We start from the raw sequence: 27,147 nt of genomic DNA, 5'->3' as shown, positions 1-27,147 counted from the left end.
GGTGCACCTGCAACACAGTGAAGACTGGACACCCAGGCCTGATCATCCTGTGACTGGAAACCCTGGGAGTGGCTGATCAGGGCAATCAAGGCCTGTTGGTGCTTGCAGGGACCCAACCTAAACATACCCAGAAAAAAAAAAGTAAAAAGAAAACAGTATTTCTGTCAAGTTTCTTAGTGTCAGGAGTTCAATACAGATGCATGGATGGTATGCATATTAACGTGAACAATTTCTGAAGTAATCCTAGTGATTAGCAACTTGATCTCATGTAACCTTTACTGTAGATTATGTGACCACCTTGGGGAAACGTGTGGCTTCTCGGTATGCAGATGGTCTGTTCCCTCAGTACAAGAGAGTGCAAGATGGCAGCGTGTATAATGTAAGTGTGACTGACTTGGGGTAACTTCCCTGTGCACTTAAAAATTCGTATCACTGTAGCAGGGTGATGTGACTAAGATGTCTCCCTATTGCATGAAATAATTATATTCTTTGTGTGAGAACTTCATCTCTTGATCTTTTTTTTTTTTTTTTTCTGTTTTGTCTGTTAGTGACAACAATCAGTGATGGAGAAGCTAGATGTATTTTCTTTTTATCTTGCAAAATCTCACACTTTTGCCTTGGTGCAGCATTGCAGTAAATCTTCCCAGACAAGACTGCACTATCTAAGCAACATTTACCCTGTCTTGAAGGAGGGAACACTTAAAAAGAAGGTGCTCAGCTGAGTTAAAAAAAAAATAATAAAAAAAAAAATATATAGTCAATAAAATAAATGGAGATGCTGAAATAAGAAGACATAAGGCGCTGTCATTGCCAATGCAGAGTGCTGCTTTACTTAGTGCCAGGAGGTCACAAAACGCTCAGCCTACTCTATAGAGACAGCTAGCTGGATCTGTGCCCAGGCTCATGTTTTAAGGAATGTCTTAGCAACAGCTGCTGTCAGCCTCATTGTTGAGAGAATGGATTCTGATTGAAGAGATATACATGTGAGCAAGGAGGGGAGAGAGTTAATTCATAAAGGATTTTACAAAAGCAAATGGCTTGTCATGTTTTTCTGGTGACTAGATTCTGAGGCACAAGGCTTAAAAATGGGAAAATAATTATTTCAGGGGGCCTTTTCCCTCATTTTTTCCTCAATAATTCCATGGCAAATATCGATCTGTCTTTTAATCTCAGGATATATTGGGAGTAGTAGGAAGGACATTTCTGGTAGCATCAAAGTAGCAATGTCACTGTACAAGATCTGGTGAGATCTCATTTAGGTTGTTGTGTACAATATTGTGTATAGTTACCACAAGTTGAGAAGAAGCAGTTCAAACCACAGTAGGTACTGGGAAAAGCTAGTAGGATGAAGTGCAATAGAGTGCTGATCTTACAAGAGAGCTTGTTTGATGGTGACGTGTGTAAGTAAGACAGAAAAAGACTGACAAAGGGTAGCATTATTGCCCTTGAAAGCCTACAGAAAAGCAAATTACAGGGAAAGGGAAAAGCTGTAGTTTTCTATGCTAAAAGGCTTGCTAGTCAAAGAATAAATGGGTATGAACTGCCATGAATACATTTAGGCTGGACAGTTAAGAGTTTTCCAGCCCTCAGAGAAACGGGACTCTGGACTGGCTAGCTAGAAACGAAGAAGTGGTGCAAGAAAATTAATTTAAAATGGAGTTTGGTCAGTGTAGTGCAGTAAGCTTCTTTGTATGAGTCTGGCTGTCATAGGAGGAAACTGGATTTTCTAAGTGCTCCTTCGCAGGCCTACATTCCTTTGGCAGACAGCCTGAGACTCTGTATCTGGGAGGCACATTACAGGGCCCTAGCTGACATTAAAGAACAGAGAAAAGTAGGAGCAAGAGGAAGAAGTGTGCAGACTGGCAGACCAGATATCTTCTCCCTGAGAAATGTTCTTGTTTATAACCATCTTTATCTCCCAAGGTTTTGTACTTGGTTCTGGAAAGGTGTTTGGAGGTAGAAGGTAGCTGGTAGATTAGCCTACATGGGTCAGAGATATCGGAGGAATGTCTTTATTGGAACCTGTGGTGAGTTTTAAAACCCACAAATAATTTTGCGTGGTGAATGTGTTTGCATGTATTCACAGGGAGGCTCTGCTGTTTTTCATTTTAATGCTGAATCTAGGTTTTTCTTGTTTTACTGATACTGGTATGGGAAGTTTAAGTTGTTGGTTGCAGTTGCCTGAACTAAGTTTGCCTAAGAACCTACCCATAAATAGTTAAGCTGCAATGCTGGGCACTGCTGGTGAAAAAGTAGTAGAAACAGGAAATTTTTCCCTTCATACACTACAGACAAGGTGGAGATTGAAGTGCCCCAGAACCAAACTGTAGGCTCCTTTGTGTTGCTGTACAAATTTTTAAGACCCAGTCAAAATTCTAGCCTAAGAAGGGACAAAGTTTCTGTGTCCTTGTTTGTTCACCCATCTGCTCTGCAGCGCTTTCTTTATCCTAGCAGCTCATTCTAATTGCTCCAGTCTTGAGACAGGCAAGTCAGACAACCCACTGGCACTGTCCCATGCTCGTGTAATAAGATTATGAAAAGCAATTAGGACAAAATGCAGTTTCTTTTCTATTATAGCTTAGATGCACTTGTCAAGTATTTTGCTCCTGAAATAGTGGAAGAAAAATGGGTTGTTTTCACTGCTGCCCTTGGCTGGCATGTCTGGCACATGCAAACCAGCTATTGCAGCTGTGCTAAGCTCGGGGCTGCATTTGTATTATTTGTTTTGATGTTCAATTTCTTTCTCTCCCATATTTAAATAAAGCTGACAGCCAAAAAAGAACTGATTCTTCATTTTGTGGATTGCCTAATGGAAGCTATTGAGCTATATCAGCAGCGAATGGAATGGTTAACCAGTGGGAGCCGGCAGATATTTGGAGTGATTCAAGAACAGTGCATTGTCATTGTTATGGATTTTGGCACTGCAGCTCCAGCTGAATTTGACCCATGTCGGGATGCACTTTCTATGGTGCTTGAGGAACAGGTGGCCCAAATTGCCAGATTCAACCTCATTTGGTAAGCAGAAAGAATCACAGAGTCATAGAATTATTAGGGTCGGGAAGGGACCTGTAACAGTCATCAAGCCCAATCCCCTGCGATAAGCTGGGGCGTCTTCAACTAGATCAGGTTGCTTAGTGCTCCATGCAGCCTGGCCTTGAATGTTTCTGGGGTGGTGCTTCTACCACATCACTGAGTAATTGGATTCACTGTATTAACGTACCATTAATATATGAATGTGTTATCAGCATACTAAAATACCCACCCATAGGCTAGAGAGACCCCTACTAACAAAAAGCCCCTTACTCTTTGAGCATGCCTAGTGGCCTTTTTGCCATTTTAAACAGAAGTGAGGAACTAGTTAACCAATTGTGTGCAAATTATAGTTTAATATTAAAGTTATGTCTCCCGCTTTTGGGTATAAGAGTAGCACTTGTGTTTTGGGAAGCTGAGCCTGCTTTGTGGAATACCACCCTGCACCCTTTCCTGTGGAAAGCTGGCTATTAAAAGCAAGTATCTCCACTCTGTGTGTGGGTTGGCTTCTTGCACACCAGGTGATGGACCTCACTTTTGAGACACCACCCAGTCTTCTCCAGGCTAAACAAAGAAGTCCATGTCTGCCAATAGCTGGAGAACAAAAAAGGAGTCTCATTATCTTACAGACATGCATTTGGATGCATTCCCCTTTATGTAGTAGAAATTGTCCTGAATTATGTCATGGCAATATTTGTAGCTTTTCCACCAAGATTCACCCACAGCCATGCTGAGCTTGCTCCTTCTTTTTAGAAGAAGACGAGTGTTGCCCTAAAGAACAGATAAACATTAACAGAACCCAAATACTGATATATGCATTCTGCAAATGTATCACAGAAAAACAGAAAGATAAGGGGAACTTTGCAAGAGTAGCAATGCTCCTCAGGCATCTAAGTATTACAGAGTGAAACAGTGAAATCCCATCTGACTGCCGAGGCATTCTTCTGTCTCTAGGCATTACAGTTTTCTGCCTTACAGCTAAATGTACACTCCCCCCAGTGCCATAGGCACAGGCATAGTAATTTGTATTTCTATAGATTTATGTGCTCACAGAAATCAGTAGGAGAACTGGGAAACAATCCTAGATTTCCATAACAAAAGACAAGTGCTTGTTCCCAGCATGAGTAGATGAATTTGAATTTAGTTGCAAATAAAAAAATAGAAGCAACTATTCAAATTTAAGTTATCTCTGCACAAATTCTTATATATGCATAAAGGTTTGAAGGCATAACTTTGGGTTTGGATAGATTGATGACATTTTGTGACTATGAAAAAAAGAAGCACAAATTAGATCATAAATAATTTTAAACTAGGTTCCACAATGATAACTTGCAACTACACTGTGATTCTTACAGTTGTTTTACCCAAGCTTTGTCCTACTGATTTCATTCTGGTTTCCTATCTTAATTCTCTAGATTGTGATACAACTGACATTTGAAAAAAGGAAGATAACTTCCGTAGCTTTGGAGAAGAACATAAACCAATGTGGTTTTTTCTAATTATCTGCAAAGCCAAGTAAAAAATGAGGAACAATAATTGTGTTCATCTATTTGTTTGTTTATGCAGGAGAGAGACAAAGGGCAATATATCATAGTAATTATTGTTTTAAAAGAATCTTGGAATTGTAGGATTTGTAAAAAAAATTTTCAAAGTACTGCTGGATGAAATATCCCAGATACTGGAACCAGTTATTTTTTTCATTTACTTTCTGTCTTTTTATGTACAAATGCACATGCTCATACACTTTGTCCTTCTGTACTGTTTAGGCCTTCCAGCAATTGAAATACCAAAAAGCTTAGCTTCAGAAATTTTGTTTTGATTGGTAAAGATCAGCCCTTCTACCAAAAAAATGTGTCAGTTAAAATGGTCTGACACAGTGGTCATGCAGCAAGTTGTAGTAAGAGACCTCTGGAAGCCAGATTTTCTTTTCATACACATATTTTAAAAACCCAAATGTGTTTTTATGTTAAAGGGAGATATGAGTTAGGAAATGTTTTTAAAGTACTTTTCTCTTGACCCTACTTAGGAAACAGTTGTCTCAAAAAAAAAAAAAAAAATTCATACAGAGTTACAGTATTTTTTTAAGGGTTTTATTTTTCCTCTACTTCTTTTATTGCAAATCTAGATTTAGTATCTGCCATTTATTGTAATTATTGCATAAGAATATGAAAGACTAGCAACAATAGCAGAGCTCCACTCTTTTGCTCTGCCAGCATTATTCTCATTATTTCTGATTTATAGCTAATGTCATTTTCAGGGCTGCTCAGGATCTGATGAAGTGGCAACAGAAATCTACTCCTGTGTCTGAGCATACTGTAAAGTCTGCAGTTACATGGCTCTGGAAGCTGGACCCTGTGACAGCTGCCAGCCCTAGCAGCTCTGCTGAAGCCCTGCTGGAAGCCAGGAGTGATGAGGCGGTAAGCTCACACGTCTTTTCAGCAGCCCCAAGTAAATCCAAGAATCTTCACGGCCAGACTGACTAGTGTGGTTTCCCCTGATGAATATTGCAAAGATAAATATTAATGATGGCATTGGGAAGGTTTGTTGTTTCGTTTTTTTTTCCCCAAGTGTAGCTGCATACTATGTTTACTGATGGCCTGTTTATGTAAATGTACTGTATTTTGAATGCAGAAACTTATTTATTTTCTTTTCTGGAGTACACAGAATAAATAACATATTCAGTCATTAAGGGAAAGAGAAAACATCTTCCCTTCCACTTTCTTTGCCATACGTGTCTTTCAGGCCTTCAAGTTTATGAGAAAATTGCTGGTACCAACATGATTGAAGGCAGGGGAAACTATTTTAATTCTGCTGTGTATCCAAAGTGTTAATGAAAAATTTTATTTAAATCCAAAATAGTAAGCAGAGAGATTTATTTAAGCATTAACTCATGGTAGGGCTATGCAAATACATTTTCATCAGCCAGATTATAGCTAGAGTTTCTTCCAGAACAAAAAGACAATGCATGCACAGCTATTGCTGCAATTAAATTCTGATTCTGAAAGTACCATATCACTATATTCACTATAGTAGAGTTGCAAGACATAGACCATGTATGCCATCATTTGAGCTAGTCACTTAAAACTTGTGTTGTTAAAGAAATATCAAATTTGCATATAATGTACATTGTTTCAGTTCCTGACCACCCAAATTTAACGGCAAATTTGGCCTGCCTTATGTGACAAGAAACATTGTTTTTCACTGCCAGTAAGATCCACCCCTGTGCACACATCCAATCCTAACTCCTTTGTGATCTCATTCTGAGACATCGTTTGAAGAAGGCAAATTTGCTTGAGTTTCCTTCTCGTTCCCTGTGCTGGTAGATTCTCACACAGATGAGCCTTGATGTTTGGAAACCGGTATTAAAAAAGAGCTGGATGAGGAACAAATTGTGCAACAGTGAGATTTTTTTATGATTGCTTTAAAAATATTTCCTTCATAAATTTTATTAACTATTGCAATTTGTAGGATATTATTGATTTCCTAGTGGGGAAAAAAAAAGAAGACGACTGTATTTAGATTCCAGTATTGCCTGGATGAAAAAGGCTTGTTGGACTTGGTGGGTCTGCCTATGAATAAAGAGAAGTTAAAATCCATCCAACAGTGAGACCTCTATTATTTTAATATTCTGGACATTGGTGGGCTAGTGGGTAATCTGGGGGAGTCAACTGTGGCAGGTGCTCCACAGAAGACAAACTTCAATTGCTCCTAAATACAGTCATTATAATTCATGACTGATAGTTCACTTGAGTGCAGCTTCACTGTACTGCAGGCTGTAGGAGACTCCATTCAGTCCTAGGCAAAAGCTGCATACTCCCTGAACAGTCCCAAAGGACTCATTCCTCAGAACTGGCTTAATCAATAGAATTTGCTCCAAAAAAATAGCTCTTTTTTTCCTTAGACTTGGCTCTTCCTGTCATTCCTTTAGCTGAGCTTTTCTTCCCATATGTGGTAACTCCCTAGATTTCCTTTCCTCATGACCTGTCAGTCCCAAGCTCAAGATCCCTCTGCTGTAATGTTGCAATCCTTTGAGCTCTGCCTGCCACAGATGCATCCTCAGTGAAGTTCTGTACAGGTGCAAATTGTGGGTCACCCATCCAAAACATACCTCCCACCAAGGTAAAGACTTTGAGGAACTGTTCATGTTGTTCTCCTTCCTGTTCTTTTATTAAGTTTGCTTCCTTAGGTGGCTTTTCAAAATACGAAGGACTAAATGGAAAGTTTTAACCTTTCCCCACTAATCTGTAAGGAACATTTCCTTTGTGGTATGCTGTTGCTGGGTTTGTAGTTAAGTAGAATGAATTGTCTGTCTGTGGCTGGCAATTTTGTTTATTTTCTTGGGAGGAGTTAGTTCTGCATCAGCTATGCTGAAGAAATGTCAGCGTTTTTAAAAGTTGCAGAGGCAGACAGTAAATCCTTTGGAGGAAGTATGAAAATGTATATCCTTATTGAATATAAAGTTTATGAATTATTGGCAGTCTTAGGAGGGAGGAGGAGATGTGAATCTGAAGGAACACAGAGAAAAATGGTTGTGCAATATGCATTCCTGCAGGTCAGGAGCCTCTTCAGAAAGAGGAATAGGAAAAAGGTGTTGTCCAAGGACCTGGTCTCAGCTGGAAGAGCTATAAACATGCTTGGATAGATTTTTAGCTGGATGAAACAGAGGGAACCTCGTAAAACTGAGCTAGAGCACAGATAGGTGCAAGAGCTCTTCAATTTTTTTTTTTCTGTGCACCTGTTCCTAAAACTAAGAAGTATTTTGTTAATCTTGCACTTTTATGAAACACGTTAATTCTTCTCTTTAACCTTAGTATTTGTTTAGCATTAACAGTGATGCCTGTTTGACCATAGACGTGCTTGCTCCCAAGCAAGCGTGGTCTGTAACAATGGGCCCTGCCTCCCTCATGGAGTGTCTTGCCCCCTCTACAAGATCCAAGGAAAGCCCAAGATGATAAGGTTAATTAATGCATTGGCTGGTCTAGCCTGAGTTTGGGTTGCTGCTTGTGAAAGCTGTCTTCCAGTGACTGGGATTAGACCAAGTATGGGTGGCAAAAGGTAGGGAAGGATGAGAGCTTGAAATCTGAAGTCCGTGTCAGTTTGTATCAATGTGCTTATGATGTGGGACAGTACAGGGATCCTACAGCCAGTTAAACAACTATTAATCAGATATTTCTCATTGGTATGAACCATGCCATAGGACTGATATACTATGCTTATTGTCTTAAACATAATTTTGGTATAGCTGTTGTTATATTTGTTTTTAATGATGGTGAAAATTCAAGAAGCATACTTACCAGGAAGATTGTTATTATGGATAACTGCAGGCAACATCAAATCCCTCATAATGTAATACTCAAGCAATGACTAAAGGACATTTCTTCAGCTTCTCTCTCTTCTTGCAATAGCATTTTCAGAACATAAGTTAGTGTGTGGGGTCATAATAAACCCTCTGCATGGAAAAGTATTAAAATATACAAATTATCTGTAAATACCAGCAGTAGCATTCAAAGAATGATGCATCTTTCCTAGCCTCAAAATACATGCTGCCAGTAAAAGCATGTCTGGCATAAAAGTTGCTACTGATATTCAGCCCTGGCAAGGCATCAGCACAGCATCTCTCTTCACAAAAGTGGAATGCTGCACAGAGCCTTGTCCTAACTAATAATGCAATTGTATTGCAATTCCTTACATCTCTCTTTGGCTTCAATTAAGTTCTGTGGAAAGGGGCTTGCACTGAGCAGAATCAGACCCAGGGGCTCCTCTCACTTCAGGAAATATTGGTTGGACTTCATTTGAGTTGCTATTATAAATGAGAGGGAGAACCAAAGGTCTGAACATCTAGCCCAAATAATGCCTTGGTTCTACTGAATTTTCCTACCAGTACTCAGCACAGGACAGGGACTGATTAAGTACCTGGTATCTATGTAAAACAGTGACTTCCAATTCCTTTTTTTTTTTTCTGTTTAATGACAGGTTGAAGCTGTTTATTACTTTGCTGTGGGTGATATTTCAGTGGACACAAAGCAGCTACTCCTTGAGAAAGTTTCTCATGGCCCATGTCCAGTCAACACCATATCTTTCAATGCTAGGGAAGCTGAAACTATTTGTTTTCTGAAGGAGTTGAGCTGCTTGGCCTCTGGCAGGTAGGACAAAGAAGCATCACAGTAATTTTTTGGGTTATTGTAAAATGCTTTGCTACTGGGAAGGGTATCTGAAGATCTCCCTGGTTTACTCATGAGAAAAATGAAACAGAGCAGTTCAGTAAGTGATCTGGGGAAACTGGGGAAATAGTCCAAGGTATATTACTAAGATACATGACTAAAATGCAGGACCAACTCCAACAGACCAGCTTCTCTCCACATAGGCGCTCACTGGCTTGCAGACAGGCCATTCCTGTTTTATATCCAAAGTGGTCAGTCATCTGCTCCTCTTCTGAAGTCTGAAAAATTGTTCAAGGGAAAGAGTCACAACATAAACTGAAACAAGCTTTTATTGTATTTGTTTGTATCCTGCTAATATCTACAGGCACCAGCAAAGAATCTAGTTTTGTTGGATCATGTGCCATACAGACATGTACTGAAAAGGGAATGCCTGTCCTAAGTGGGCAGTTCCTGCAACAACAGAAAATGTGTTGGTATCCATCAGGCCTGGTTGTGTGGAAATGCAATTGTGTACCACGGTCTCTAGCATCTATTTGGTGGAAACTGATATATTCCACATAACTTGTTGGCTACATTATCCTGGGAATCAGCTGTGTAGTGAGAGTCAGCCTTCAGAAAGGGATAATGAATCTTTAATCTGGATTCTGCTATCAAAGTAAGAAAAACAAATAAACAAACACAAAACTCCACCATACCAAACTCATGCTGAGCAGCAGGAGGGCAGTAGGACTCTGTAGGTGTTTGTCTGCATAACAGAAGTCACCGTACAGTTACAGAGCTGTGAAATGGCTGCTAGCTCTTTCTGTTTCACTGTTGTCTGTGCAAGAGTGGGAAGACCTCCAACAGTAGAAATCTCACAAATGACAGCAGGGCAATTGGTAAGATGGCAGCTGCTTAGTTCTTTTGTAGCCATCTGTGTTTAGAAGTAGCTTTTAAGAGATGGAGCATCTGCCAAAAAAAGAAGACTGTGGGCAAGTGTTATGTTTGCTCTGGCCTGATGTGTGTCTAAAATGTTTGGGGTCATTTAGAACCACGGTACCTCCGTGATACTGGGTACATTGTCAGTCACCTTCATTTTCTTTTGGCAGTGTTTTAACCACCTTTATAAAAGGAAAGTGAATATTTCTTGTACAGTAGAGAAAGAGGCAAAAAGGATTGTAGTAGGGAGCTGAGAAGAATCGTTTTATTTGTGATGCCCACTATCTTCTTTTTGCATGGGTCTGTCTTTGGTGCAGAGCCTTCCTGGGCCAATCAATATCTTGCTGGTGGGTATTTGCCCAATAACTGTCTGTAAGTTTGAGTCAGCTTTCCCATAGGAATGTCCAATTCATGGGCTTTTTGTGGCTTGAGCCTGTTTCTAGTGTCGTTCTCTTTTAGAACTGCATCTTTTTCCTGCTCTGAGAGCTTTTCTATTTTGACAGTGAGGGTAAACGAAGTCTGCTTGACTTCCTGATTTGTATGTTGATAATGAAATAAATGTTCCTGTTGGGCTTTCAACTGGGAGGATAATCTGATAAAAAGGTGTTAGTGTCATCTCAGACATCTCAAATGGCATGCTTGCTCAGCATGTTAAGAGCATTAATTAAAAACAGATTTCCAGGACGTTGAAAAGGAAGGTGACTCAGTGTAAATGATACCAATATGAAAGGATATTCTTCATGAAAAGACTTCAGAATGTATTCAAATGTATATAAAGTTTTGATAATATTCATAGTGTTGTTGTTGTTGAGGGTTTGGATATCCTGAATGGATAAATAATTCTGAAGCTGTACACCACTGTAATTTTGCGTGTGCGACATACATCTTGTTAAAATTAGGAAAGTATTTATGTAGTTTACGTACTGGTGAAAAATTTTGTATTACAGATTCCATGCTTTTGCTGAGAAGAATGATTATAGAGATGCTCCTGGACCTGCACTAAAATATGAAGAGGATGGAAAAGGTCTAATTGCCCTGAATTCCAGAAGAGTGAAAGGGCGAACACCACTAGGTAGACAATATGAAAAACAAGATTATACTGATTTTTCTTGGCAACATTTCAGAACAAAAATGTAATATAGGAGCTTGCTAAATGTAAAATCAAAAGAAGCCTTCCTTAGGCATGGGTGGGGTGAGGACAGGACTGATCAAAATGAAATTTTGTGGGCGGGAAGAAGAGGGAAAGGAAAAGAGAGAAGTGAAGAGAGCAGAGGTTGTTCATCTGCGAATGAAAGAGAAGTGAAAAAAGGGAGAGGAACATTTATGGAGTTAAAGAATAGTACTGGTGTACTTATGCCAGTGACCTTGTGGAAATTTATAGAGAAATGACAGTAAGGAAGAGCAGTATCATGTAAAATTATCTGATACAACACCCAGATCAATATAGGCCAAGTTAATATGTAGTATAAAGGGATTAAAATCCACATGAAGTTGACTTGCTTATCTCAAGATCTGAATTTGTCATAAAGACAGGCAACAAGCCCAGTGTAATAACCATAGAGAAGAAGGTGCAAAGAGTGTGTGTGTGTGAAATTGATTAAGACAAAAAAAGAAAAAAATCAGGACAAAACAAACAACAAATAAATTGTTTTACTGGGGAGTGGAGCTGGGCAGAAATCTCTTAGTGTGTTTCTCATTAGTCACAATGTTACTTTGTCTGGTTTTAGTCAGCCTTTCTGTTCAGTGGGACAGGACTGGGGTTGAGGGGAGACCAGTTTGTGGTGTTAAATAAGGCTGTGTCTCACAGAATCGCCTTGGTTGGAAAAGACCTTCAAGATCATCAAGTCCAATGGTTAACCTGACACTCACAAGTCCTTAACTAAACCATATCCCTAAGTACTATGTCTGTGTTACTCTTAAAAGCCTCCAGGGATGGTGACTTCACCACAGCCCTGGGCAGTCTGTTCCAATGCCAGACAACCTTTTCACTGAAGAAATTCTTCCTAATATCCAATCTAGACCTCCCCTGGCACAACTTGACGCCATTGCCTCTTGTCCTATCACTTGTAATTTCATTGAACAGACCAATCCCCACCTCTTTACAACCTCCTTTAAGATAGTTACAGAGAAAGATGAGGTCTCCCTTCAGCTTCCTTTTCTCTAGGCTGAACCACCCCAGTTCCCTGAACCACTCCTTGTGAGACATATTCTGCAAACCCTGCATCAGCTTCTGTGCCCTTCTTTGGACATGCTCTAGTAGCTCAGTGTCCTTTGTGTAGTGAGGAGTATGTCAAGTCTGAAAACTTTATGAACACGACATTACATTAAAAAATTATTTATTTTAACTATCAGGAGGCATAAGACCTCTTTATTCTAGTGGCTCACATCCCTGTTATGCTGGGGGGCATTAGCATTGTCCCAAAGGTAGAATGGTGTTACTCTCTTCTTACTGCTAAGGAGTGTATGGCATAGGGTGGATTTAGTGACTCTCTCTCTCTCTCTCTCATTTGTCAGCCTTGGGCTAATTGGACCATATTTCCTGTGTTGAATTCTAGTTCCTTGTGTACTAACCTACCCTTCACTAGGACCATGATCTTAACCATATGAGAGAACCATAGTGAGGGGTCAGAAATAAGAAAGTGAGAGGTGTTGTTTGTTTGTTTTTTCTTCATGGACACTCAAGCCTTATGAGTGCAGGTTTTAGAAACCAAGAGCAGACTATGCTTCAAAACCTTGTCTCTCATTTCATACTAATTCAGAGCAGTATAATGATGGCCTTCAGTCTGCTCTGAGTGCTTCCTTGCTGGACCCCATCTGGGGGTGTGTGCAGGGGGAGCTGCCTTCCTCTTCCCCCAGGCAGTCAGCCTGTTTCAATAGATGGGCCTAGAGCTCCCGTATGACTGAAATTACTTCCTCACCACTGTTTCTAAAGCTGAAAGCTGAATGGCTTTAATCGCTCAAAAGGGCGGTAATCTCCTTGAAGTGCATTGTCTGTTGTGTCTTATTGCTATTACGGGTAAGATTTACACATTAAAAAGGAACACAATTAGCTCTCTGCATTTACAGGGGCATTATAAGCCCAGTTGTGACATCACTGGCAGCCAATCGGAGCATTTCAGTCGTGTTCAGAATGTAAAGTCCTTTCAGAAAGGAAACACATTGGAGACATTATTCTGGATTGTGTCTGATGTCTCTTATTTCAGAGACTCCTCCAAGGGTGTAGAAGGCAATAATAATAGAAGTGTTGGTTACTCACTAATGGGCTCTGAAACTGGTTCTTGGATGTCTGGCACAAAATATACAAGGAAGTAAATAGAGAATGAACCCGAGATTTAATCTTCCAGATGTGGTGTTTCTTGAAAATAAGAGGAGGCGCAGGAATATTTTGATTATGTTTCTTTTTGCACCACAAGTGCAACAGCTGGAAACTGAAACTCATAATTATGTTTTATGGACTGGAAAAGTCGTTTTAAGGACATCCGCTAGATTTCTGCTTATCCTCTGAATAACAGCATTTTGCAAATACAGGGTATCTTCATGTTTACTTTTTTTCATCTGCTTAACCAAAACAGGTCGGAAGTGAAATATTTAAAACTTTAGATAAGAGCTCCATTCTCCCCTGTTTTGCATCTGTAGCAGTCTTGTAGAAAGCAAGCGTGAGAAACTGCCAAATTTGAATTTTTTCTTTGCACTCATTTTGAGTGGATGCTCAAGATCAAAACAGGTGTAAACCAGTACAGAATTAAGGCCCTTATGTTGGCAGGCTTGGCTTTACTTAAGGCAGAGAAATGCTTTTACATAAAGCCAGACTGCACTGATGTGGTGATATATTCTCATCCAGCACTGATTTTCCTGTTGTCACTTGTCCCTCCATTGTTTCTGTAGCTTCTTAATCTGCACAAATCTGCATAATTAAGCAACCCTTTTATGTAGCTAAAATTGTAAGTGGAAGGGAGGTGAAATTTAAGTTGGAACTTGAAGACACGGGGGCAAGAGATGGTGGAAGCTGCAGAGAAGAAGGTTCTTGCTGAAAAGGGGCACAGTTGTGTCATCTGCTTGAAGTGACAGTGAGAGAAGTTCTAAACAGGGCTTGAAAAGCAATGACAATTTGAACTAGATGTGAAATGAATGGTGGGTCCTCATCTGCTGAAACAGAAAAAGCAGTAAATCTGCGCAGTGTTCTTCTGTGTGGTAGAATAGATGAGCTGGTATATGTAAAGAAAATAGATTGAAATCAGGATTTGACTGATGTGACAAATCCAAAGGAGGATGTGCCTGACCTCCTTCTGAACAGTGTAAGGCTGTATTCTTAGGTGTGCATGATGTTCCACATTTACCTCCTTATCACAGGGAAAATTTCTGATTGCTGTGTATAAAATGGGAAGCATAAGAGCGCCAGCCTCCTCTATGACCTTGAAGTCAACGAACTCTGCACTGTTTATGTACACCAACATGGGAGAGAACGAACCCTCCCTTTGGAAAGCCAGAACAATGATTTAAGAGTAGCCACTTGGCCTACAGGCTGTAGCAAAAATAATTGCCTCTGTTTTTACCTTGCATGTGCTTTGTCTAGTCTTAGCAGCCTAACCTTGGCCTGGCAAATCTCTTTGCTAATATGTAGAGAGTGATGCAGATGGCTGTTCTGCAGTACCACATGGGATACAAAGTTCATTTGCTTTGTCCATTTGCCCAGTGGGAGAGGGGCAGGATTAGGCTACGGTGAGTTTCAGCGCAGTTTGACCTGTCAGGTCTGCAGGTAAAAATCTGTGTGCTTCCCTCCTGTGCTTCTTTGCACCTCCATTTCCCCCTCCAGGTGGGGGTTTTAAAAATCAATGCTTGAGTGAATATCGCTGTGTTCTGCTGCCACATAGAGGCTGAGGAGGGGACCGGCAGTGAAAGAAATGAAATGGCCCACCTTGCCTTGCAGGCAAACAGTTTTAAATAGATCTTATTCCATTGAATTTGAATTTGCTTGCTTCCGTGGTCTAAGTCAGATAATCAGAGAAGTAAGAAATGCTTCTGTTTTCTGAGTTGCTTTTGCATTGGTATTCGCTTGATGTTTCAACAATATTGTAGATTTTGTGGTTTTTTTTTTTTTTGACTGTTTTTATGGGATTGTTTTTCTCAGCAGGTCTTGTATCTTGAGTCTGAAATAAAATGAGCTACAGTGACTTGTCACACCGGACGAGTTTGTTTGCTGGGAGGCAGGTGTGGGGTAGCTACCTCTTCTAATATTGCCCGACAGTGTTAAATGACTGGGAAATGGAAATGTGGGTGGTTACGAGCTTCCATGTGCATGTGTTTGGCTCTTCCCTTAGCCGTCCCATCCTGCTTCTCAATTTGCCGCTGTCCGCAAAACGCTTCCGCCCCTTGCCGCAGCCTCTCCCCTCACCCTTCCCCATCTTCTTCCTCTTTTTCAGGCCTCCTTCCTTCCAGAGCAGAAGTGCCATTTAACCGTGGGCCGGGCACGTCCGAAGAAGCGTTGCCCACCCAGCGGTGCTCTGCAGGGCCGCGACGGCGGCAGCGGGAGCCGCAGCCAACCCGACCGACCTGCGTGCAGGCTGGGGACGGGCAGGGGCAGGGGAAGGCTGGGTCTCTCCTGGCTGGCTGGAGGTGCCGGCTGGTGAATCGGAACCAAGGGACTCCCCAGGGTTCCAGCACCGGTGGCGGTTGAACCGCCGGGCCCAGGCGGCCGTTCAACTGCCAGCCGGGGCGGCTGGAGGGCCCTTGGTGGCAGGGGAGGGTTGCCCAGCGGCCTTTCTCTCAGGGGAGAGAGCAGATGGTGTTTTTCAGACCCAGCGTTTCCTGGGAGGCAGGTGTCTGATGGCCTGCGAGAGGCAGTGGGCCCGGAGCGGCTGGGGACGGCACCCCTGGGGGGTGGCTTTCGGCTGCAAGCACGGGGAGTTTCAGCCGAAGAGAGGTTTGTGATGGCTGGGTCGGTTTTCCCTGGTGCGATTCGAGGGACGGGGCTGCAGGTTGAGAAACGCTTGTGGAAGAGGTCTGTGTTTTGTGTACATGCATCCCTTGTGAGTTTGAGGGCTCGGTTTTGACAGGCACAGCTTTTTCTGCCTGCTCCTCCTTAGCTGGAGAAGAAAAGAGGGGGAGGCGGAGGTCAGCCTCCCGTGTAGATCCTCAAAGTCGCTTCGGTTGTCACTGCTTGCAACCTGCTCTCCCAGTTGAATCCAGAAAAAAAATTGTGGCCGGATAAAAGGTTCTCTAAGCATCTTGAGCTTCACAATGTGCGGTTGTTGATGCCTGCATTTGTCCTGTACGGTGTCAGTCATCAAACATACTCCCTTTGAAAATGTATGCAGTTTTATTTTGCTGTGCTGCAACAAAAATAAGGGAAAAAATACCTTCTTGTGTAACACCAACGAGCATATCTTGCTGGGGACAGTAACAATGATCCTGTACATTTGATGATTCCATAACATCATTTTAAGGGGAAATGAGGGAACACAGTGATACCGTCAGTATTGTTTCAAAGGTAGTTGAAATATGCACACCTCTTTTGATGTTTTCAAACATAGGATTAAAAGCAGTCATAAAATTAAGTCTGGATTCCAGTATTTGATAGCTTACAGACGATATCCAGATTTAGCTGGGGACAGCTCAGCTGGAATTGGATTCTCAACAGTCTTCAACTTGTCAGTATGTGCCTGTGTGGTGTGAATGCATGTGTTTTGTGGTTTTAACTGTGGCAACAGGTGTATGTGGATGTATGCAATGGCTGACTACACATCAGTAGCTCTCTACTTGCTGGAGTTTTGCCCATTCTCAGATTTTGTATGTTTTGCATTTCTGGGGAGGGGTTGTTTATAAAAGAAAAGCTGGCTTCTTTCTGAAGAACCAAATACTTTTCTTAAACTTAAAAGGTAATGATAACAGACTGAGGTTTTTTCTCCTTTTGTGTTTTATGTTGCAGAACAATCTGCTCTACTAAAGCTTTTCTGTGATGTATGGGATGTTGATCTTTGTCCTAATGGCTGAAACAGATGTTTTTGAAATGTAGGAAGGTCCCAGGAGATGGCAGTGTACAATAATACATTTCAAAATATTTCTTGGAAACGGAAAGCATTTCACAATTAAAATTGAGTTGTTATTTGGTAAAACATTAATATTATTATTTCAGAGAAGTTTATAAAGGAACAAAATGATCGAGTTTGTTTTTTTACTGATTGCCTACTTTAGTAGACAAGTTTGCGTGTCTTATCTTTTATACAGTGAATCACTGCTGTAGATTAACTGAAGCACTAGATGGAAAGATATAGTTTGCCTTGTTCAGCATCTTTATGTGCACTTCAGTAATAAGTTGTAATCTGCAGTAGGCTGTAGTCTGCATTTGTGGTTAGGATAGCTCATGATTCAGTTTCTTTTGTGTTTTTATTGTAAGACTACACACAGTTTTTCTGTGCTGTCCTATATTGCAATATAAACTCTGAGACTAACTTAATTTAACACATTTCTTAGTAGTGTTCATACTGCTTAGTATGAACTTGGTGCCTTGGTTTTAACAGTTACACTCTACTAAATACAGCTGTTTTATTTTTTTTTAATTCAAGTCAAACATCTATTGAGATTAAGAAAACTTTGTATCAACTCCAGCTTTGCATTTTTTCTTTTTTTTTCTGATAGTAAAACGTTACATTCTTTTTAGCATTTATTTATGACTGTTGAGAATTGTTAGGATGAAAATAAACTTATCTCAGCAAAAATTTATCACATATGTTTCAGAAAAAGATTTATTTTTAAATAAAGGGATTGATGAACTTTAATGGAATTGAAAGAGTTGAAAATATCTTCTCTTTAAAGTTTTAAAGGTGGGGTTAGTATTTGGAGCCAGCTTTTGCAGTGTATATCAGGGGACAACATGTGAATTATCTTTGTGGAATTTCTTTATCATTATCCAAGAGTGTTAAAAAGGATTTACTTCCATTGTGGGAATAATCTGTGGCCAACTCTGGAGGTTATTTTCACAAGGCTAAGCACCTCTCATGTCCTGGTGCTAGCTTTGAGCCCTTTTTTGAAGTCTGTCAAAGAACAGCACTTGTCACTGCAGTGGGACCTCAAGAGAACAAGGCAATATGGCGACATCTGGATGAACCCAAGGACTTGGTGGCAGTTGAGGAGTTATAAAAGCAGAAATTGTCTTCGAAAGTAAATGTCTTTTTATGATTTCTTTTGCAGTAGCTGGTGTCCGTGAAGACGTCTTTCTGGTCTGGAAGGAGTTGGAGGAAGCCAAGAGTACAGTGACACAAATTCAGAAGATTTTATCAGAATCTGACCAGCCTGCTTCTCAAGATGGTATAATTTATTTTTCTCTCAAGAAAGTTACTATTATATTTATGACCAGTATTTTTGAACAGTTTTGATTATGTGTCAGTTTGGGGATTATTATCTCAAAAATGTCATTATACAAGTAGCACCTATACTTGGCATCTAATCTTAGAGTTGCTTAAAACTTTCCATTACAAACCTCTGTCTACTACTGCTAAAACTTTCTGAACTTCAACAACTCACACTGAAGCAGACCATCTTTAGTTCACCATTGACTATGTTTAGAAATTGCCTGGATTTCAAGACACTGGAATGCGTTTTTTGTTGTCTCTTCTGCCCAGGCCAGTAAATCTTTAGCTTTAATCTACCTGGAGCTGGGGAAGTACCTCTCTCCCATCACAGTCTTCTTGAGATAGCCTCCAACCTAGCAGCTAGTTCATTCTCCTGGGAGTGAAGAAGTGTGGGTCTGAATTATCTTAGTTAAAGATGGAGGACTGAAACCAATTGTGAATGAGTGCTCTGACATCTACTGTGTTAAGAAACATGGAGGAACACCCACATTTGTTCATTAAACTAATAATTCCCACTATTATGTTGGGCCAAGAACATGATCCTTTTGTTGTTCTGTACGTATTGATTGGACTGAGCCATCCTGAAGACAGAAGCATAGCTGGTTTCCAAATCTGAAGGCTTAAACAGGGGAATGTGAGAAGCTACTCAGCCTGCTAATATGGAGATGCTCTGGGCATGGTTTGGAGCAGAATGATCCACTGACAGTGTGGACTGCAAATGAGAGGGTGGACTTCAGGATCATAGCTGGGATTGTTGGTGCCTGTATTCTGCATTAGTCTGTGGTTTTAAAATACTTACATGGTGTCTGGTATTTTTTGTGTAAGTTTATGTAAGGTTCAGGTTGAGTTAGCACAAGTAATGAGGGAATTTGTGTAGCACCAGTATTGGTTTTGCACTGCAGCTGCTTTTGCTTTGTCTGGATGGAGGCTGGGGCCAGATGCCCTTTTCTGGATCATCTGCTGAGGAACACTTGGTACAGTGAGTTGGTCAGTCCCCTGAACTCTCAGCAGTGTGTTGTAGGGTGCTGGTGGTGAAGATTGGAAGCTGGGAACTGTCTCTGCCTACACTGGGTTTGAATATCTGTCAATAACATAAGTCTGCATGACTTAAGCTTGAGTTTATTCCTCTGTGAAGGTGTAATGCAGTTTTTATACTGATAATAGCATCTTCTGAATTAGCAGGACTTTCTGTACGAAGTTGAACCATAATGCATATGACTAAAAAGATGACCGTAAAGCTGGAAGCACAGCCCTGATTTCAGTGTTTATTTATGTGCTCCTGACTGTGCAGCTTTGGTGTTCTTTTAGTGTTTGTCTTCATACAAAGTCACTTCATACATAGTCACCTGAGAAAGATACAAAAAGAAATGAAATTACAGTGTGATTAATTTTGTCAGTTGTTCTTATTTGACCATTGCCCATTGATCCAAATAACTGAAGTCTTTCTTTTTGCCTGCCTTTTAAAATTTTTTTTCTGGTTTTGCCTTCCTTGTCTCTTTAAAAGGTTCTTCAGGAGAAGAGCCAAAAAAAGAGCCAAATTTTCTAATTACCAGTATCCAGAGATGAGCAGTGCCCAACCTTAAGATGATCCTTAGAAAATTTCTAAGACAATCTGACATAAAAGAGTAAACATGAGAAACAGTTTGACCAGATCAGACGAAAAATATCCAATTTCTTTCAGTATCCATTAAAAATGCTAAAAGCTCTTCTTATAGAACTAGAGAAAATGTCAAGATGGTACACAAATGATTTGTAATTATGGATACATTGTGCAGTAGTCAGCCTATCAAAAGGCAATATTGCAGTAAAATCTCTTCCAAAGACATTGTAGTTTGCCTTTTAACTTTAAATGGCCTTCTCTGAAAAAGACCAACAGGAATGTGAGCCAATGTACTCAACTGTATTTTCAGTTTTATCTTCTGTTGTTTCATTTTCTCAAGTGATTCTCCTTTGTTCTGGTTAGGTTTGATGGGGTTTTTGGTAGTGGGGGAAGGGTCCCAGGGGTGGCTCTGGGAAGAAGCTGAGAAGCTGCCCCTGCTCCAAACCCAGCCAAGGAGCCATTAGAGGGACAATAGATACGAAAGAGCTGAGGTAAGAGCTGAGCAGAGGAGCAGTTAGTAGCTGAAGAAGAGCTGAGCTGGAGGGGCAGAGCAGTGCTGGTGGTTGGTGAAGAAGAGGGGGCAGAAGGTGCCCAAGCAGAAGTTTCCCTGCAGCCCATGGCGAGATGGCAGCTGTCCCCCTGCACTCATGGAGGAACGTGGTGGAACATTCCCTGAAGGCACCAGGAGGGGGGAACTTGGCCACTGGGCTTGGATGTTGTGGCCAGAGGATTTGCTGCCAGAGGACTCTGATTGCCCAGCTGTGGAAGACCCTGGGGCCAGGGGAGGTGGCTGTTCCCAAAGCAGCCCCTGACTCTGTGGGAAGCCCAGGCTGGAGCAGCTCTGGACCTCGTGGGAAGGACTCATGAAGGAGAGGTTGGTGGAGGACTCTCTGCCATGGGAGGGACCCCGTGGGGAAGCAGGGCAGGACTGTGAGGAATCCTTCTTCCTGAGGAGGAAGGAGCAGCAGGAACCACCAGCCTGTGAAGTGACTCTAAACCCCATCCCCTGTCCCCCTGTGCCGCTGGGGGGAAGGAGGGAGAGAAACCGGGAACAAAGGGATTTGGGCCCGGGAAGAAGGGAGGGGTGGGGTAACATATGCAAGCCCTGCTCTGTGTGTTGTCTGTGTCCTGTGTGTGTTTGATTAGTGTGAAATGACATTATTTTCCCCAAGTTGAGTCTGTTTTGCCCGGGACCTTAATAGGTGAAGAACCCTCCTTGTCCTTTGTCTCAACCCATGAGCTTCTAGTTGGGCTTTGTCCTCCCCATCCCAGTGTGTGTGTGTATGTGAGTTGGGTGAGAAGCCATGGGGCTGTTCCTTTGTTGTCACGTTGGGCCAAAACCATAACATCCTTACACAGGAATGTTTCCTGGCATTTCAAAGTTCAGCCAGTATGAAGGTTTAAGTCAACATTCATCCTGCTAAGATTGTTCCCTTTATATGTTGATCCTGTAGGTATTTATCTTCTTTGCTCTGTATCTTCTCATGGGTTTGTTCCATTGATAAAAGAATTTGTTGTGAAGAAGTGCATGATAAGAAAAAAACAACAGTCCCACAACCAAAACAGAGAATAATAAAAAATCAGTCAGAAGTATCCTGTCATGCCAAAGCTGTCAGTGGTACAGAACACATTTGGAAATCTTGACAACAACATCCTAGCCTGTTTTTGAAAAGACCTTATCCAGAATGAATGATGTTATACAGGAAGTGTTTATTTTCTTTATTAGCAACCAGTGCTGATCATCCATTGCAAAAGCACACATCTGACAAATACTTGTCTTCTGAGAAGTGGTTGCAGAAGTATGGCTTGAAAGCTCAGAAGCTCACACTTTACAATGCGCTTGCTGATTGTACTTTTCACCATGCGGATGGAATTGTTGATATAAAAACTAAACCAGAGGATGAATCTTCACAAACTGATGCTGTGAGTATTGGTAATTTTCTTTCATATCCTGTGGCTGATTGTTGATTTTTTTAAACTTGAAAACTCGACTGATTGGTGAGTTTAGGATAAAGTATATGATCCGTTGCTACCTAGTTTTTGTTAAAACCAGCTTATTAGTGGAATAAGAAAAAGATGGTCAGAAATATGATTGTCTCAAAGGGCTATTTGAAAATTACTATTTCAAGGACTGCTTCCTGTTTCACATATGATCTGCAAGGAAGAATCAGGGCTGGCTTAAGCAATGCCTTGTTTTTCTATGTATTTATGTGGGACAGGGTGAAGATTGTCATCTTTATTTTTCCTTAGAAGAGGTGTTGGTCTCAGCTGCTCCAGTGTTTGCAGGTCATTAAACAAATTTGAATTAATTTGTCTTCTATTTGTTTTTCTTAAACTCTACCATTACACTGTTTGATAAGCTTCTGTTCTTGCTAGATACAAGAATAAAGAATTTTTACTGACTTTTCCTAGTAGCAGATTCTGTGACCACCCTATCCCATGTTTCTTTCTGCACCTGTTCATGTGCATCAAGCATGTTCCTTTGAAGTTCATTTGCCAAATGTGAAAGACAGTTCAAAATAATGTCTTTTGGAACATGAATCATGTTTTTCTTTGCTGTAGGAGACAGAGAGGAAGGTAATTAATGCAAAATACTGTGACAAGTTTGTACAGACCTTCTGGAAAGATGGATCTGTAGTTCATATATATGTTAGTACAGAAAAGTATAAGCAGTACAAAGAGAAAATGAGGACGGCTCTCAGAAAAGTGGAAGAAAGGTTAGTGTTTCATTATGTAAAATCAGTTTGTATTATTATGCATCGGTGTTGAAATGTTTGACATCTACTATCATAATCAGCTGAAGCGTTGGTTAACTGCCAGTAGGAGGACTAAGCCAGAAATCCTTTTCAGATCAGAATCTGAATTCCTTAGTAGTGTAGAATTCCTTAGTAGCCATGTAAGAAAACTGAAGAATGGTTTTATCTTTTGTTCTCCTTCTGGAATTCAAATGTGAAAGTCAGTCTGCACGTTGTTGAAATACTGCTGAAAGTGCCAAAAAGCTTTGGGACATAAAGTGGCATAGAACTAGTAAAATCATTACTTGGTCAACTTACATCCTGTGTACCTAGGATCTCTTGTGATAGCTCTGACACAAGTAACACAGCATGTCTTGTGCCCCTACTGCTAACAGTTATCTGCCCTTTTTGCAATTTTGTGTTGAGGAAAAGTTTGAACAGTCTAGAAGAGAGCCAGGGTGTGAGCTATTAAGTACTGCATGTGACCAGCTCGATGTTCAGTGCTCAAGCTAGCTCCCTCGTTGACTTTTGTGCATTTTTTTGGTGAGTGCATAGATACACTCTTAAATTTTGTAGGACATCTACAAAAAATAGCCAATCTGAGAGTTTGATTCATCTGTCCTAAAGATGCCTCAAAGCAAATTGGCTTTTATAGCTGCATGAAGAGAAGAAGGAAACATTCAGAATGGATATTGTAGAACTGAGAGAAAGAATGTGTTGCTCTCTGTTTTGTATATTAGGACAATGAGATGTCTCAAGGAAATAAAGCAGGATGAGAACTTCGATTTTATTGCTGCTTCTCTCCCAGAAGTATAAAAGCCTGATTGCATTTAGCAAGGTCAAACAGTGTTTTGTTATCCTTTTTAGTTTCTCTTCATCTTCTTGTATATAGGCTAACAGTAACATACTGTGAAAGGAAAATTTGAAGTAAAGGATATATATATATATATATGTATATATATATATTTGAAATCCAAACCAAGTTTGCTGTTTTGAATGGCTCACGTAATTGTTAAAAGTCTTGTTAGACCTCATCAAGCACTTTGGGGTGAAAAAACGAAATAGCTATCAGTAGCAAATTAATGGGATTCTTTTAAATTTCCACTATATCACTTGTTTAAACCTCTGTGGATATGAGTAATATTTTTCCCAGGGCCATTATATTCTGTCTGTTAAAGGTCTCTGTTTCAGAGTAGACAAGTAGTTTATGACTCTCAAGGGAAATTAGATTTGGACTTGCTGCAACCATTGCTGCAGAAATGTTCTTGTACACAGCAGTATGTATACATGTGTTTAACTGGCAGGCATGCTTAAATTCTGTTTAAAATGTAAAACTAAGCCTGTGTTTAAGACTCAAGGTCAGCAAAGCTGTGCAATATTAAGACTCTTCAAAGAGCTCAAGTTTCTTGCAGGATAGGTTCTCAAGTGGTTTCCTGAAAAGGGAGGCATATTTTGTCTTTTTTTTTTTTCACCCCCTACTGAAATTAGGAAATAAAAATGCCTTGTGTTGTTATGTAGTTACAGGGGATGAAGGTAAATACACTGCTTCTGACAGTGACTAGTAACAGGTGATTAGGAAGAAGTACAGCAATGATAAAAAGATCCTTCTTGTGACATTCTGACACACAAAGCTACAGAGATCTTACAGCTCAGGGTTTGATTTTTAAAATTTTTTCCTCCCCCAGGATTAAGTGGCTTCAACGAGGAAGCAGAGGGCTCTTTGGCAATGTGTGTGAAGATAATGTCTATGTTCTTATTGATACATCTGAGTCTATGAAGGACAAACTGCCACTGGTGAAGGAGAAAATATTTCAGTTCATACAGGTATGATAAAGCAATGATTTGGAGAACTGAGGTTCATTGTAGAGTCAGCTGCTATTTTCTGGATGGTTGTTACTGTAATTTTTATTTTCAATGTGTTGTTTTTTTTAAATAGCAGCTTTATAAAAATACTTTATATTTTTCTTACTGTGCTCATTTTTCAGTGAAAAATTTGTAATTTTTTTCCTCATTTTTACAAATATTTGAAAAAAATCTGAAGCAAATGTGAAACATTAAAAAGGCTTAAGTATTTTTTCTTTCCCTCAAGCCACGTTTCTTACCAAAGAAGAGGGGAAAAAAAACAACAACAAACAAACAAACAAAACCAACAACCCAAAAAAACCTACGCAATGAAGCTTTTGGAATTTTTATTTTTAAGCAGTGTCATCCAGTTCTGCTGGCACGTCATGATTTGTTACGTGTGTTTTAGATTCACTTTCATACTTTTACAATAGGGGGTGTATAATGTTTTCAACTTACTTGCATCTTACACTGACTCAGAACTTTGCAAAGGGACCTGCAAAGTACAGAAGTACCTCAGAAGCGGTGAGTCCTGGGAGACACACCTAAGGCAGAATTTGTCTCACCTAGTTTTATAAATCTACAGTGAGGTCATGTAAGCTCAAATTAATATCTGAGAGAAACAGGCACTTTAAAACATGACTCATCATAATTTAAGCTGCAAGAAGAGAGATTTAGGTTAGAGATCAGGCATAAATTCCTCAGTGTAAGGGTGGTGAGACACCGGAACAGGCTGCCCAGAGATGTTGTGGGGGCTCCATCCCTGGAGGTTCAAGGGCAGGTTGGATGGGGCTCTGAGCAACCTGTTCTAGTGGGAGGTGTCCCTGCCCATGCAGGGGGCTTGGAACTTGATGACCTTTAAGGTCCCTTCCAACTCCAAAAATTCTGTGATTCTGTGATCATCAACTTTTTTAAACCTGAGAGGAGTAACTGAAAAGATAAATAAATTAATCAGTCTGGCATCAATAGCAGTCATTAGTAGGGCTAGGAAACTTAAAACTACAACAGATTGGTTTTTGAGCTAAGTGCATCAGTGATAGGACATAGTATGATGTTGTACTCTAGACAGATCAGCATTAGAAAATAATTAGATACTGTACCAGAAGGTTTCACAGCCAGCTGAACAGAAATTGTGATGAAAGGAAGACAAATACTCCAAGCTCTGAAAGTTTGTACTGGCTTGCACAAATCTTTCACTCCTTATCACTTCTGTTTAAAAGCAACTTTAGCAAATTGCTAACTTCATTCTCTCTTCCTGTCATAGTTCCCCTTGCCAGTGCTCTACCTTAGTTTCTCACTGTCCTCTAAATGATGCCTTACTTTGATTCTCATTTCAGTTTCATTTGGTAAACCCTCACGATCTCTGCCTTATACCGTTGTTCATTCCCAGCTTCATTTCTCTTTTACTTGCCCTCCTAGACAGGCAGTAGTAGTTTGAGAAGTAGATGTAGACTTGCATTGGAAGTTCAAATAATCTTAAAAATTGCAAGCAATCATTTTCTCTGTCTCTGTATGTCTCTCTGTGTTTTATAAATAATTATAATTTATTGTAAACATGTAATCAACTCTACAGAAATCAAAACAGTTAATTTAGCACTGAGTAAAAATCAGATGCTGTCTCTTGCAGGAACAACTGAGACACAAAAAGAGATTTAACTTCATGAAATTTAGTGCCCAAGCAGTGACTTGGCAAGAGAAACTTGCTGAAGTTAATGAGGAAAATTTGCAAGATGCTTGGCTTTGGATAAAAGAACTTGAGGTAACATGGAAACTAATTCTCACAAAGCATGTTTATACAAAGCTGCATTTGTGTCTTCTCTTTCTGTATGGCTGGGGTATTTTTGGATTGACTAAGTATTTTACTGGAGTAAGCTGAAAATACAGATGATGTATAGACTTTAGCAGACCTGAGTACAACGTATTTTCTGTGTCAGTTACAACAATATTTTAGCAGTGGACCTGTTTATAAGACCATATTAATTCAATCACAGCCTGCTATGTTTAGTAGCCACAATGCAAACATTGGCCAATTTGATTTCTAGAGGAACCATGACAGTGCTCAGACCCTGCATCCAAATTTGTCACTCTTGCTGCAGGGCTGCTGCATGGCTGTGGGCTGTTGCTGGCAGACTTGCAGCTCAGAGGTGACACAAAAAACTGGGGCCAGTGAGCTAAAGGAGCAATTCTTGTCCCTTCTGGTGCCTAGATAGACAGCTGTCTTTAGCCCTCATGGGAACATAGGAGCAACCATACAAGACCAGTTAGTATGTCAAACATGGACAGCAATATTATGACTGAAAATCAGTCACACAACAGCACAGATATATGCCACGTTATGTTTTCCAACACACAGACAAACATGTTTATATAATAAACCTCCTCAACATGACAGCTCTTCCTCAGACTTAATCATTAAATTCCTGGAAATGAGGGAAATGGGGAAGCTACATAAACACCTGGGGCAACAAAGCACAAAAGTTAACTTGGTATTATCAGAAAATACTAACAATGGA

General features: G+C 40.4%; 1 protein-coding gene across 1 annotated transcript in view; it reads left to right on the top strand.

Moving 5' to 3' along the window:
* VWA3B (von Willebrand factor A domain containing 3B) overlaps positions 1-27,147 on the top strand; it is a 75,628-nt gene that overhangs the window by 6,833 nt on the left and 41,648 nt on the right. The window contains exons 5-14 of the mRNA XM_051615636.1: positions 285-379; positions 2,765-3,015; positions 5,288-5,447; positions 9,004-9,173; positions 11,057-11,181; positions 18,297-18,413; positions 21,784-21,980; positions 22,620-22,774; positions 24,478-24,616; positions 26,262-26,393. Of these exons, the coding sequence (XP_051471596.1) occupies positions 285-379; positions 2,765-3,015; positions 5,288-5,447; positions 9,004-9,173; positions 11,057-11,181; positions 18,297-18,413; positions 21,784-21,980; positions 22,620-22,774; positions 24,478-24,616; positions 26,262-26,393 (1,541 nt within the window). The remainder of the gene's footprint in view (positions 1-284; positions 380-2,764; positions 3,016-5,287; positions 5,448-9,003; positions 9,174-11,056; positions 11,182-18,296; positions 18,414-21,783; positions 21,981-22,619; positions 22,775-24,477; positions 24,617-26,261; positions 26,394-27,147) is intronic.

The sequence above is a fragment of the Apus apus genome, chromosome 1, assembly GCF_020740795.1.
Source record: "Apus apus isolate bApuApu2 chromosome 1, bApuApu2.pri.cur, whole genome shotgun sequence".
Lineage (NCBI taxonomy): Eukaryota > Metazoa > Chordata > Aves > Apodiformes > Apodidae > Apus > Apus apus.
Note: the sequence above shows the minus strand (reverse complement) of the source record. Positions and strands in the feature narration are given on the sequence as shown.